The following is a 13,334-nucleotide window of genomic DNA, read 5'->3' on the forward strand; positions in this document are numbered from 1 at the left end:
CATGCTGCCACCCTGCCAAGTGTCCTCTTATTTGAAGACCAGAATATCATCATCATATATGAAATGGTATTTAATGCACATTAAATGTTATTTCCCACTTAATGGATGAATGAAAAAAGGCAAACAAATCCAAGTAATTCCATATTTGTGCTGCAGAATCACTCAGCCAAAAGACTGCTATCATTCTTATGTTTGTCTGAACCATTTCCTTTCTTCTATTCCCCAAACAGTACAGCTTTGCCACTGTGTTAGGCAAAAGGTAGATGAAGTTTGCCATTATGTGTTTATTTTCCCTCCATACATCTGTGTGTGCAAAAATAAACACATTGCTAACTGATCATTTATGCCAATCTGTTTCTGCCTGTAGAGCTTCTACAATAACTTTTTTTGTATCTAGACAGTCGTGTTTGTTAGACAGTTTCTAACATGCTTAAATCCCCCCATCCAGCACCAACAACCATGACAGTCAAAGTCAATCAGATAACTTTAATAAAATTTCAGATGAAATGTTAATTTCATGTTAGATATGAAAAGTAACTGAAGCTCTTCTTAAATTAATCAAATACAAGAACATATTCAGGTACTTTTTAAATACTGTTATGTATTTTTACTTTGCATGGAATTAATGGATTTCGCATGATGCAGTAATTATACTTGCAAACAATTCACTACATAAATACTCATTTACACATGTACTTACATAGTTCAAATAGTAACCTGTGTAAACTGCATTAGATAAATGTTTTTAAAAATCAAACTAATTAGGTGTTATCCTGTGTTTCACCTAATGAGCTCTGCAACTTTTTTTCTGATAAGAATCTGATGAATGAACAAGTTAAAATATACATTTCAAGTGTATTTTTAAGTGACTAGAGCTCAAAATAATGCTAAACAGTTTATTTAACAAACCTTTATTATGACAAATCAATTTCACTTACCAATTAAAGCAGATAAAAAAAAACATGTAAAAACATTCACTTCAACAACATGTTAACACATAAGAACTGACATGTCTAACTCATGCGTTCAAATCTCATGTCTGCTACTGGCTCCTCAAAACTAATAATAATAATAATAATAACACATTTTATTTATATAGCGCTTTTCAAGATACTCAAAGACGCTTTACATAAGACAAATAATCAAAACAAATACGTACATACACCATACAAATCATAGTACAAAATCAAAATAGTACATCAACATCAAGAATAATTAAGATAAAAACAAAGAGAGCAGCATAAGACAGTTCATTAAAAATTAGCTAAATTATGAGAGAGAACAACAAATATAGAACAATTTCTTAAAACTAATGTAATAGCGACCCCTGCTGGTTGGTTGATGGTGCCTTCATGCAAAAATTGAAAAACAGAGATCAGTGCTTGGCTTATAAATATATTGCTATGCTTGACAAAGAATCAGGTCTAGAAAGACATGAAGTAGAAGTATATTTTACTCTAAAGTAAATATATTTAAAGTCTATATTTAAAATGCACTTAGAATACTGATTAAATGTGCTTTAATTTCACTTTAAGTGTATGTTAAACATGGAGGTAGATACACATGCTGTAGTAAACTTACGTTTAATTAAATATACTTAAAATAGTCTCAATTTAGTACACTCACTTACTCACTCACTCACTTTCTTAACCGCTTATCCAATCAGGGTCGAGAGAGGGTGCTGGAGCCTATCCCAGCTTTTCAATGGGCGCAAGGCACACAGTAACACATCCACACACCCTTTCACCTATAGGACAATTCAGTGTCTTCAATTAACCTGACTTCATGTTTTTGGACTATGGTAGGAAACCGAAGCTCCTGGAGGAAACACACACAGACACGGGGAGAACATGCAAACTCTGCGCAGAAAGGACCCGGACCTTCTGCCTGGATCGAACCCAGGACCTTCTTGCTGTGAGGTGACAGTGCTACCCACCGAGCCACCGTTCCGCCCCAGTTTAGTTCATTAAACACAATTAAAGTTGAACTTTTGTATTTTTGTACAACCAAACTATGGTATATTAAGTACAAACATAGTGGTTCAGTTTTAGCACACTTTAAGTGTATTAATCATTAGTGTGACAATAATACACTTTAGTGCACTGTAGTATATTAAAAACTAGTATACTTAAGTATACTCTTTTCACAAGGGCATTATCACCTGTTTGGTATAATTGGTTAATCATACACCAGACTATAATCCTACAAAATCCCTGACTCTGTGCAAGTGTATAGAGAAGAATTGATGCTGTTTTGGAAAAGAGTAATCACACCAAATATTGCTTTGATTTAGATTTATCTTATGTTAATTGAGAAAAAAAGTTCTATTCTATACCTGCCTATTTAATATTTTTGCTTGGATCTAATTTCAAATTAACAGTAGAAAGATTGTGCTTAAGCTTTATAGTTATATGAGATCATAGGCTAAGAACTGAGAAAGCAAATGAAAAAAAAAAAATTTTAAGCATGCTTATAGCTCCTCCTCCTCTGAGAGAAGGTTTTTGTACAGTATAGCTGAATTTCCTGCTACTGTGGGCTTCAGAGCGCAATAGTACAGAGCAGAGTCAGATACTGCAGCAGAGTCGATCTCCAGTTCTACCTTCTTGTTCTCTTTAGTTTTGATGGACATTCTTGGGTCAGGTGATGAAGCCTTGGTGACAAAACCCTCATAAATCAGCAGAAGAAACTCTGGTGTTGATCCAGGTTTTTGTCGATACCAGTGGAGTCTATTAACTGATGATTCATATGTGCAGGATAGTGTGATGTTGTTGCCTTCATTTGATAATAAGCTGGGTTTATCTGCTGTAATACTCTCAGCAGCTTCTGCTATAAAACATGTTAACAATATAGAACATTTATTTCATTCTGAATTAAAAACATTTAGGTAAAAATTGCTATTATGCTTGTTATGGTGGATTTAATACAAACTCACTGAAATATGATACTTATTATATAACACTTACCATTTTCATCAGTAATGAGTAAAACGAAGAGAAGGACTAACATCATTGTGCTGAGTATCAGATTCACATCTGGCATACTAAAAATTGTCTATACTGTATGAAAGAACATAACCCCACCCCACCCCCAATCCATGTGCATTTATGTTAACCCTGCCTTCATATGTCATGCATCTAGATGCATCTGTTTCCAACATCTTAAGTAATCCATGCCACGAACTTTTGGAAACCAATGTAATTAATCATTAGTGTTTTAAATGCAAATGCTGCACTTTATAATTTTTTAGCTGTATTTACATCACAACCTAATGCAGGAACAAGTATGTTGACTCTTGACAAATGACTGTCATGCTACTATTATTTCACATAATTGTGTTATTTACAATAAATAAATAGTGACTTACATCATATTTGTACATGACTAGGTGCATTCATGCCTCTTAATATTTGTGAAGCAGACTTTATAATTTATAAAGTGATTTTTATTGTGTTTAAACAGTGTTTTTAGATGTGGCAGCAGTAGATGATTTTTTAAAATGATAAAAGTTTAAGTAGATCAGTGTGTTTTAATGTCTGAATGGCTGTTGCGGATGAGTTGTAGATCAGTAGCACATGTTAATGATGTCATCAAGAGTGAGTGTTATTTACATTAAGTGTTATTTACATTAAGTGTTATTTACATTAAGCAACAGTATTAGATTGGATTACACTTTTTTTTTTTCTGCCCAGGGCTTTTGGGAGGCTGAACCACATAAATTAATTCTTAAAATGAATAAATGCATACATTAAAGAGGGTCCATGTGCTACATGTTCCTGCCTTATAATTATGCAGTTAGCATTAAAAATACATAATTAACATTCATTTTGTTCAGACAACAGACATACAACTACACCAATAAGAAAAAACACAAAACCTAATGTAGGACTAAAAAATTATTCATAATTACTCATTAATTAATAACAGATACAATTTAATATCTAAAAATATGATATTATTACAGTGCTCTGTAAGCACAGAATAAGGTTATATTATGGTTAACATTATATATAGAACTATAAAATAAATCTCTAATAAGTGTACAATCTATATCACATTAATATAATATTATGATATCAAGTTTTATTCAGAATATTGTACATGTAATGTAGGTGTTTGGTTTTTGTACAGTATGTTATGATTTCCTGTCACTGTGGGCCGCAGAGCACAGTAGTAGAGAGCAGAATCTGATACTGCAGCAGAGGAGATGTTCAGATCCACTCGATTTTTAGCTTCATTTATCTTTGCAGAAAACCTGCAGCTTCTTTATTATATTCAGCAACCAGAATAATGAACTCTGGTCTGAATGTGGAGTACTGACGATACCACTGCAGCTCATCTCTTCCAGATCCACTGTAATTACAGGATAAAGTAACAGAGTTTCCCTCCAAGACATTTTCAGTGGTAGAAACTGGTGTAATAGTCTGTGCAGAGGTACAGTGGGGCCAAAAAGTATTTAGTCAGCCACTGATTGTGCAAGTTCTCCTACTTAGAAAGATGAGAGAGGTCTGTAATTTTCATAATAGGTACACTTCAACTATGAGAGACAAAATGAGAAAAAAAAATCCAGGAAATCACATTGTAGGATTTTTAAAGAATTTATTTGTAAATTATGGTGGAAAATAAGTATTTGGTCAATAACAAAAGTTTAACTCAATACTTTGTAACATGACCTTTGTTGGCAATGACAGAGGTCAAATGTTTCCTGTAAGTCTTCACCAGGTTTGCACACACTGTAGCTGGTATTTTGGCCCATTCCTCCATGCAGATCTCCTCAAGAGCAGTGATGTTTTGGGGCTGTCGCTGGGCAACACGGACTTTCAACTCCCTCCACAAATTTTCTATGGGGTTGAGGTCTGGAGACTGGCTAGGCCACTCCAGGACCTTGAAATGCTTTTTACGGAGCCACTCCTTCGGTGTGTTTGGGATCATTGTCATGCTGGAAGACCCAGCCACGTTCCATCTTCAATGCTCTCACTGATGGAAGGAGGTTTTGGCTTAAAATCTCACGATACATGGCCCCGTTCATTCTTCCCTTAACACGGATCAGTTGTCCTGTCCCCTTTGCAGAAAAACAGCCCCAAAGCATGATGTTTCCACCCCCATGCTTCACAGTAGGTATGGTGTTCTTGGGATGCAACTCAGCATTCTTCTTCCTCCAAACACGACGAGTTGAGTTTTTACCAAAAAGTTCCATTTTGGTTTCATCTGACCACATGATATTCTCCCAATCCTCCTCTGGATCATCCATATGCTCTCTGGCAAACTTCAGACGGGTTTGGACATGTACTGGCTTAAGCAGGGGGACACGCTTGGCACTGCAGGATTTGAGTCCCTCTCGGCGTAGTGTGTTACTGATGGTAGCCTTTGTTACTTTGTTCCCAGCTCTCTGCAGGTCATTCATCAGGTCCCTCCGTGTAGTTCTGGGATTTTTGCTCACCGTTCTCATTATAATTTTGACCCCACGGGATGAGATCTTGACCCCAAGGGAGATTATCAATGGTCTTGTATGTCTTCCATTTTCTTACAGTTGCTCCCACAGTGGATTTATTCACACCAACCTGCTTGCCTATTGTAGATTCACTCTTCCCAGCCTGGTGCAGGTCTACAATTTTCTTCCTGGTGTCCTTCGACAGCTCTTTGGTCTTGGCCATGGTTGAGTTTGGAATCTGACTGTTTGAGGCTGTGGACTGGTGTCTTTTATACAGATAACAAGGTCAAACAGGTGCCATTAATACAGGTAACGAGTGGAGGACAGAAGAGCTTCTTAAAGAAGAAGTTACAGGTCTGTGAGAGCCAGAAATCTTGCTTGTTTGTGGGTGACCAAATACTTATTTTCCACCATAATTTACAAATAAATTCTTTAAAAATCCTACAATGTGATTTCCTGGATTTGTTTTTCTCATTTTGTCTCTCATAGTTGAAGTGTACCTATGATGAAAATTACAGACCTCTCTCATCTTTCTAAGTAGGAGAACTTGCACAATCAGTGGCTGACTAAATACTTTTTGGCCCCACTGTATAAACTTTAAAAAAAGGAAAATAAATGTTAATTTAATTAAAAACAAAAAACAGTAGATTATTAACAATACATTAGATATAATATTATTTCTCATCTAAAATGACTGAAAGAAGGCAAACAAAACCAAGCAATGCCATGACTGAACTGCAGACTAGTGCAGCTTAAAGCCTGTTATCATTCTTATACATGTTTGAATCAATTCCTTTCTTCAGCTTCTCTTTCCAACAGTGCAGCTCTGTTACAGTGTTTAGTAAAATGTAGATGGAGTCTGTCATCATGTGTTTACTTTCCTTCCTACATCTGTGTGCAGAAAAAAAAAAACAGTTTTTAGCTGTTCTACAACTGATCAATTCGGTTATTTTAATATTCACGTAAATTTGATAGACGTTAAATCTGAGATAATGTTACAATGCAACAAAGCATTAAATACAAAACAAACAAAAAACAGACAGCTTCTGTCAAAAGCTTCAAGAAATTCCTACTAGCAACTGATTGTCATGGTCATTTTTAATTAATTAATTTAAATATTTTTCATGTTGTAACTCTTAAAAAAGAGGTTATAACCAGTCTATGTACTGATACTGGAGGTTTTGATAGTTTTGTAATGCAAGCACCGACCACACCAGCTCAACCAGACAACATAGTTTTGAAGGTCAGTCACACAGATCAAAGTAACACAAAGTCTGTTGGTCCTGCTGGCTCGTTGGTCTAGGGGTATGATTCTCGCTTCGGGTGCGAGAGGTCCTGGGTTCAAATCCTGGATGAGCCCTCATTAAGTTAAATGCTTTGTTGAACTATACAAAAAACTTATCAAGTGTCCCGTTAAAATCTAATGATCAAACAAAAATGACACATGCTGATACACTGGTTGAAGTTGGTGAGCTTATGTGGATGTAAATACCTTTCATAACAATTCTTCCAGTCAGCTTCAAGTTTTTTTTTCTTCTACAGATTTTAGAAACTTTGGGCAAATTCAAAGCATTGAAAATGTTACGAAATCCAAACAGCAAGGAGAATGAAGTCAAAACGACAAGATAAAATATCATGGTAATGTAAATGTTGCAAAATCTCTTGTATAACTAACCGATTAAAGACAGCGTCACAACGTTTGTATTGCACAGTTTGGGTGGATAAACATGATACATAACGTAAACAGTGTGAAGCATAAAGTCAGTGGGACTGCACACAGCTTCTGTCAAATGCTTCCAAGTCTTTTAATGTGACAAAGCGAGTCTTTAATGACACCTCATGCTTAAACTGTTAGAAATTCTTTAATGAAGCTCTGCACTGAAATTTGTTTTGTCATGAATACACTTCCCAGTGCAACCTGTCGACATGGTTTTGACGCTTAGCCACAGAAGCGTGAGTCCTGGCTGGCTCGTTGGTCTAGGGGTATGATTCTCACTTTGGGTGCGAGAGGTCCAGGGTTCAAATCCCGGACGAGCCCTTGTTTACCCATGTTTAATTCATCAACTGCCTCTTCAGGTTCTAATCCCACTGTGCAAATGGAAATAAAATGGGGCGATTAAATGACAAAACTTGAACAGCTTTCCACATGGATGCCAAACCACACAGTTTCCCGTTTAGCCACAGACATCCTCTTCAAAATCCAGCAGGGTTTATTAATCTACAAACGTGACAGAACTTTAACAGGAAATCTCAACTCTGCGTCAATTCTAATTGGTCTATCGCATTTGATTGACATCCACATCTTCCAGTTGTAGACACATTGGACGACAGGCCGTAAAACGAGATGTGTCACGTGAACAACAGCTCGAACGTAAGTGAAACCAAAAATGCAGCTAAATGTTCTGTGTGTAAAAGTGTGAAAATTATAACAAGAATATTAAACAATAATTAGGGATTTAAATGTCTGAGAAAATTGCAGAAGAACATCTGAAGATGGCAGTTCAGTTTGGTTCCTCCATGTTCTTTAGATGTTTTCACCTTGTTTATGATCCCAGGAGCCAGTAAACATTCCTCAATTCACCTTTAATAAGCACCAGAACTAAATCCAGCAGTTTATTTTTTAATGAACTTTATTTTTATTTTGATGACGGAAAAGTTTCTGGACGATCCCTGTGGAGCGAGGACGTTCTGAAGGACGCCACAGCAGTGCAGAACACAGCAGAGCCGATGAGACGTATTGTGAGGATGGCAGCACCATTACAGGGCGCACGGTCCAGCGGCTCGTTCTATTTATCTTCAGCATGTAGAGGGGGGACACAGGGGCGCCGGCGGGGTCCAACATGCCTATACAACACACACACACACACACACGTTACAGGAACACTCCAGCCTTCACCTGCTCACTAGAATAAAGATCTAAATCTGAAAATAATCCACCTTGATTCTCCATTGTGGTCTCCATCAGTTTTTCACACTCTTCAAGTTGGCTTATAAATGTGGGAGCAATCAGAACGTGCTCGTCCTGAACGTTCTGCTGCTGCACCACTTCATCAGAGGACCTGAAGATCTTTTCCAGAACAGCCTGAAGTGGATCTGCTGGAGAAATGAAACCTGATTCAGCACCATGATGGATTAAACACCACACAGCTCAAACCCCACTTCAAGATGTACCTTCAATCCCTTCTATAACCGGGTTCTGCTCTTCTGGCTTCTTCTCCATGTTCTTCTCCTCCATGCTCGGCTCCACCTGGTTCATCTGTACCATCTGTACCTCTGATTCCTGCCCTTGGTCGGGTAGAACCTGTGTACTCATCCCTGCGTTCTCCTCGTTTAGCATCATCTGATTCTCCTCCATGCTCGGCTCCACCTGGTTCTTCTCTTCCATCTGTACCACCTGTACCTCTGGTTCCTGCCCTTGGTCCTGCAGAAACTGGGTACTCATCCCTGCGTTCTCTTTGTTTCCTATTTACCTGTTGTTCCTCCACATTTGTGTCCTCCTGCCTCGCCTTCTTTTTGAGTCTCCGCCACCATTTCTTCTTCTTCTTCTCCTTCTTTTCAGGTTTGGGTCTGTGTGGCTCCTCATCCTCGTCGGCCGGGGCGCTACAACACCACAACTTCTTAAACCAGAACATTTTAGCTGCTGCTGCTTTGATGCTCCGTCTCAAAGTGAAGCAGCACCAGCACAGGAGCTCAAATCAGAGCTTGTAGAATGTTGTGACATCATCATGATGTCACAGTGTGTGCTGGAGCTGAGAGCAGAGCTGATGATCACAGCACCACTCAGTGTCTTTAACATTCACTTCAGATGTGGACACGCCCAGTGTAGATCTGTATAGATAAAAGTATGTGGACACCCCCAGAGATCACACACACACACACACACACCCACACACACACACCAACAAGCATTTTTTTGCAAATCTAACTGAAGTTAATATTACTGACCAAACCCTGAATAGATTTTTGTATGTGTGTGTGTGTTTGTGTGTTAATCCTTAGGATCTGAGCTGGATGGTGAAACAGGTTCAATCTGAAAATCTGATAACTACACAGACCAGGCATAACATTATGAGCACTGACAGGTGAAGTAAATAACACTGATTATCTCTTCATCACAGCACCTGTTAGTGGGTGGGATATATTAGGCAGCAAGTAAACATTTTATCCTTAAAGTTGATGTTAGGAGCAGGAAAAATGGACAAGCGTAAGGATTTGGGCGAGTTTGACAAGGGCCAAATTGTGATTCCTAGACAACCGGGTCAGAGCATCTCCAAAACTGCAGATTTTGTTCCCAGTCTGCAGTGGTCAGTATCTATCAAAAGTGGTCCAACAAAGGAACAGTAGTAAACCAGCAACAGGGTCAAGGGCGGCCAAGGCTCAGTGATGCACGTGGGGAGTGAAGGCTGGCCCGTGTGGTCCGATACAACAGACGAGCTACTGTAGCTCAAATTGCTGAAGAAGTTAATGCTGGTTCTGATAGAAAGATGTCAGAATACACCATGCATCACAGTTTGTTGTTTTTGGGGCTGTATAGCTGCAGACCAGTCAGGGTGCCCATGCTTACCCCTGTCCACTGCCAAAAGTGCCAACAATGGGCACAAGAGCATCAAAACTGGACCACGGAGCAATGGAAATATGGTCATAATATTATGCCTGATCAGTGTATATAGACGGATGGAACCATTAATGTATATGCGGTTTATTTAAGTTCAGAAGTATTTACTTGAAATATAAAATACAAGGGCACATCATATAGGGCACACGTAATATTCTAGTTATTGCACAAACGTTCTGATGAAAGCACAAACAGCTCTTTACACTTTACTAAAACTTAAAAATGGCTTCAAAACATTACAACTGGTGTGCCCACAAAATGTAGACCATAACATTTAGAGAAGAAAATAAAAGAAAATGGTATGTGAAACAGTAACCATGATTTTTTAACGTTTTAATTTTGGATGGCAGCTCACGACTACCCAGTTTAAACATTACCCGCTGAATAAAGCAGAAAGTGTTTTTCATGTATTTAGGGTAGTCCAGGTGCAGGGCATAGATCAGGCCGAGAATAAGACAGAAGGCCTGGGGTAGGTTAGCCAGGTCATCCATTACCACACTGCCTTCCAAGATAATCCCTACTTTGGATGGGTTTAGCTGAGGTTGTTTCTGATCAACACAAAAGAGTTACACTGAAATTTGATTGGACAAGTCCTTGTCAGTCACATCCTTAGAAAGAATGAAAGTGACAATTTGTGTTGTCCACTAAAAAACAGATTTTAACAAATGTTGCCAAACTGTCCATCTTGCTAATATCGGGAAGCCATGTACATGTGTACTATAAACTTGTGCCGAATTTCAGGCCATTTGTTGATCTCCACCCTGGTTGAGGAGAGCCGAGACTGACACACGTCCCCTCTGACATGTGTGCAGTAGCCGACTGCGTTTTTTTCACCTACACAAGGCAAGTTCATATGTGGATCAGCTTTGTGTACTGAGAGACACACTCTGATCAACACATTATCCCTTGTCTCTGTGCAGGCGCCATCAATCAGCCAGCAGAGGTCGTAATTGCATCAGCTTTGAGGTCCCGTCCAGCACCCCCCTAGATTAACAGCCAATCTAGTGCAGCTAGATTGAATGACTGGCAGCCCTCAAAGACAAAGACACCTGATGTCTGTTGGCTCAGTGGTCTGCGAAATAGTGGATATAGCACAAAACACATCAAATGTATTTACAGTGTGTGCATTGATCAAACAAACAGAAAAAATACATTAAAGCAAGTGACAATTGAAAATGGTAAGAGAACAGATGAAACAGAATAGACAGGGGGAAAGGAGAGGTCAGATGAGAAAAGCTGGCCAGTAAGTCCTTTTTTTCTAAAGAGGTCCATCAGCCTTGGAGAGAAGTCGTCACGTGCATCAAATAACTGTTCTCTAAGATTTTTTCCAACCACTCTGGTGAACTCACAATATATTTGAAACATAAAATGTAGCAAACCATGTATGTCAATTCTACATCCATTTAGAACACAAAAATATCATTTGTTTTTCCTAATACTTAAAACAATCATACAAACCTGACTTTGTGTGGCCAATGATGTACCACATGGATGATGGCAGGCTTGTCTATGACCACTTTTCTCCAAAGAGCAAATGTCACATCCATATTTGGCTTTGCCTTCATCATTATATTCACCAGAATCTGACGAGCTCCTTCTAGGTTATGGTCAACCATCCACTCTGGATATTCAAGTAGGTGAGTAATTTCCCCCTTCCCTGGCTTCTTGATGTCTTTGTTGGGAGGGTCACCATTTGTAGTGTGCCTTCCACGCTTACCAGCATTGACAGAAACATCAAGTCGACCCAGCAGGAGCATTTTGGTTCTACTGTATAATTACCCATCTTATACCTAAGACCTTCACAGCCAGAAGGTGATCCTGATTCTGCAAGACATGGGTGTGCTTGTACTAAGGCTTTTGCATCATTCTCAAAATCTTGTTTTGTTGGGTAAGCTTTAAATTAATACACTGTTTCAGCCAGTTTCTCCAAAATAGCATGCTTCAGTTCTTTTGTCACTTTAGAAGGTCCCATCCCTGAGGTACAATAGGTTACCTTGATGTAGCCTGTACTCCACGTCAACAGTGAATTTGGGAATGTGAAATACCTCTGGCCAGTGATGACTTCTATCCAGAAGACGCAGACAGGATATCAGTGTCTGCATGGCTGCTTGTTTCAATAACCGATTCATTTGTTGACGTCATTGGTACAAGCTTGATCATTGGGATGATTTTAATGCTGGGCTTCTCTGGGAGTGTGGAAATATCTGTAGGCTTACAAAGTTCATTGTTGAATTCAGGGTCTTGGTGTTGTAGGGAGAAGCTGTAGTTTACATATAGAGTGTCTCTGAGCCAGCCAATCAAATATTCCACTGTGTCAGGTCTTGTTGGCATTTATATCTTTCTTATATCTCCCTCAGAGACAATATCCCTCATGGTAAATGTTTGGTGCACAGCCATCTAGGACAAATAAACAAAGGTATTTAACAAATAACACATTGTTTCAGTGTTACCATAAGTTGTCCTTGTACCCGGTATGCTGATAATGGGAGGACGTCATTCAACTCTGAAGCTGATAAGATCTTAAGTGTTCACAATACCATGCTCTCATTTTATAGCAGACAAACTGAATTCCTGAGTTTACTGACAGAATCTTCTTTATCTGGGCAAATCCAGGAAGACATGAGGAGGAGCCAACTGAGACTATCATGCTTGGATGATATTTGAGTCCATCTACCCAGACAGATGGTGCAACAAGAACCGACCCTGGCTTTGGACAGTTTTGAGTGATTACCTTCTGAACACTCAGTGGGAATGAAGAAAGCAAAGCTGGGACAGCCTTTGTTAACTCAATTGATGGCCTGAGAAATGAGCTGCAGTCAAGGTGGTAACTGAGTGCTTTCTGGTGTTTGGTAGCAAGTGTCATAGCAACATTTTTGAAATTTTTAGCATCTCGAATTGCCTTTTTAAAAAACTTGTGCTTTCTCTCAAAGCGCATTGTCCACACCCCAGACAGAGGACTGATTTTCCTTACAAGCTGAGGGTAATGTTCTAAATAGTGATGCTTTGGCTTTAAATGAAAACCTGGACATGTTGACTGCAGCAGATCTCTGTGTTCTGCTATCTTCCAGTCCAGGAAATGCAGTGTCTCTTTAGTACGCCTTGGTGCCATAGCTAGCTCAACAATGTCTTTAACAAGCAGGACAATTTCCCATGTGTTATCATCCTTAGGAACACAGTGGTCGATAAAAACCAATGATGGCAACCAATAATTTCTGACTTAAATCTCTTCCAGTTGTGGTCCTTGTGTATTTTACTTTGTGTTTTTTGAAAGTGGAGTAGACACTGTTCTCA

At 38.8% G+C, this 13,334-nt stretch overlaps 1 protein-coding gene, 2 non-coding genes and 1 gene segment (V, D, J or C); 2 read left to right on the forward strand and 2 right to left on the reverse strand.

Moving 5' to 3' along the window:
- Positions 1–2,470: 2,470 nt before the first annotated feature.
- On the reverse strand, positions 2,471–7,478 carry LOC134311822 (T cell receptor alpha variable 14/delta variable 4-like). The segment is given in 4 exon segments: positions 2,471–2,826; positions 4,253–4,421; positions 6,306–6,319; positions 7,475–7,478. Coding segments are annotated over 4 exon segments (543 nt in total).
- On the forward strand, positions 6,717–6,788 carry trnap-cgg (transfer RNA proline (anticodon CGG)). The gene has a single exon. It is a non-coding gene; the product is annotated as a tRNA-Pro (tRNA).
- Positions 7,395–7,466, forward strand: trnap-ugg (transfer RNA proline (anticodon UGG)). Its single transcript has one exon. It is a non-coding gene; the product is annotated as a tRNA-Pro (tRNA).
- Positions 7,479–8,040: 562 nt separating the features above from the next.
- On the reverse strand, positions 8,041–9,109 carry LOC134311408 (uncharacterized). 2 transcript variants are annotated; one of them, XM_062993048.1, is made up of 3 exons: positions 8,600–9,109; positions 8,366–8,521; positions 8,041–8,272 (listed from the first exon to the last, which is right to left on the reverse strand). In XM_062993048.1, exons 1-3 carry the CDS (start codon positions 8,868–8,870, stop codon positions 8,049–8,051), a joined length of 651 nt encoding a protein of 216 aa, XP_062849118.1. In that variant the 5' UTR covers positions 8,871–9,109; the 3' UTR covers positions 8,041–8,048. The 2 variants fall into 2 exon arrangements, with proteins under 2 accessions (XP_062849118.1, XP_062849117.1); XM_062993047.1 differs by having other exon boundaries at positions 8,366–8,524.
- Positions 9,110–13,334: the final 4,225 nt, after the last annotated feature.

This window comes from Trichomycterus rosablanca, chromosome 4 (assembly GCF_030014385.1).
Source record: "Trichomycterus rosablanca isolate fTriRos1 chromosome 4, fTriRos1.hap1, whole genome shotgun sequence".
In the NCBI taxonomy this organism is placed as follows: Eukaryota; Metazoa; Chordata; class Actinopteri; order Siluriformes; family Trichomycteridae; genus Trichomycterus; species Trichomycterus rosablanca.

Bases quoted from the DNA above. Each gene is read 5' to 3' on its own strand.
- LOC134311408 (XM_062993047.1), bottom strand. From the start codon at position 8,870: ATGAGTACCCAGTTTCTGCAGGACCAAGGGCAGGAACCAGAGGTACAG. The intron at 8,525-8,599 runs GTACATCTTGAA...TCATTTCTCCAG, and splicing joins GGTTATAGAAGGGATTGAAG to CAGATCCACTTCAGGCTGTT. The intron at 8,273-8,365 runs GTGGATTATTTT...TGTGTTGTATAG, and splicing joins GACCACAATGGAGAATCAAG to GCATGTTGGACCCCGCCGGC.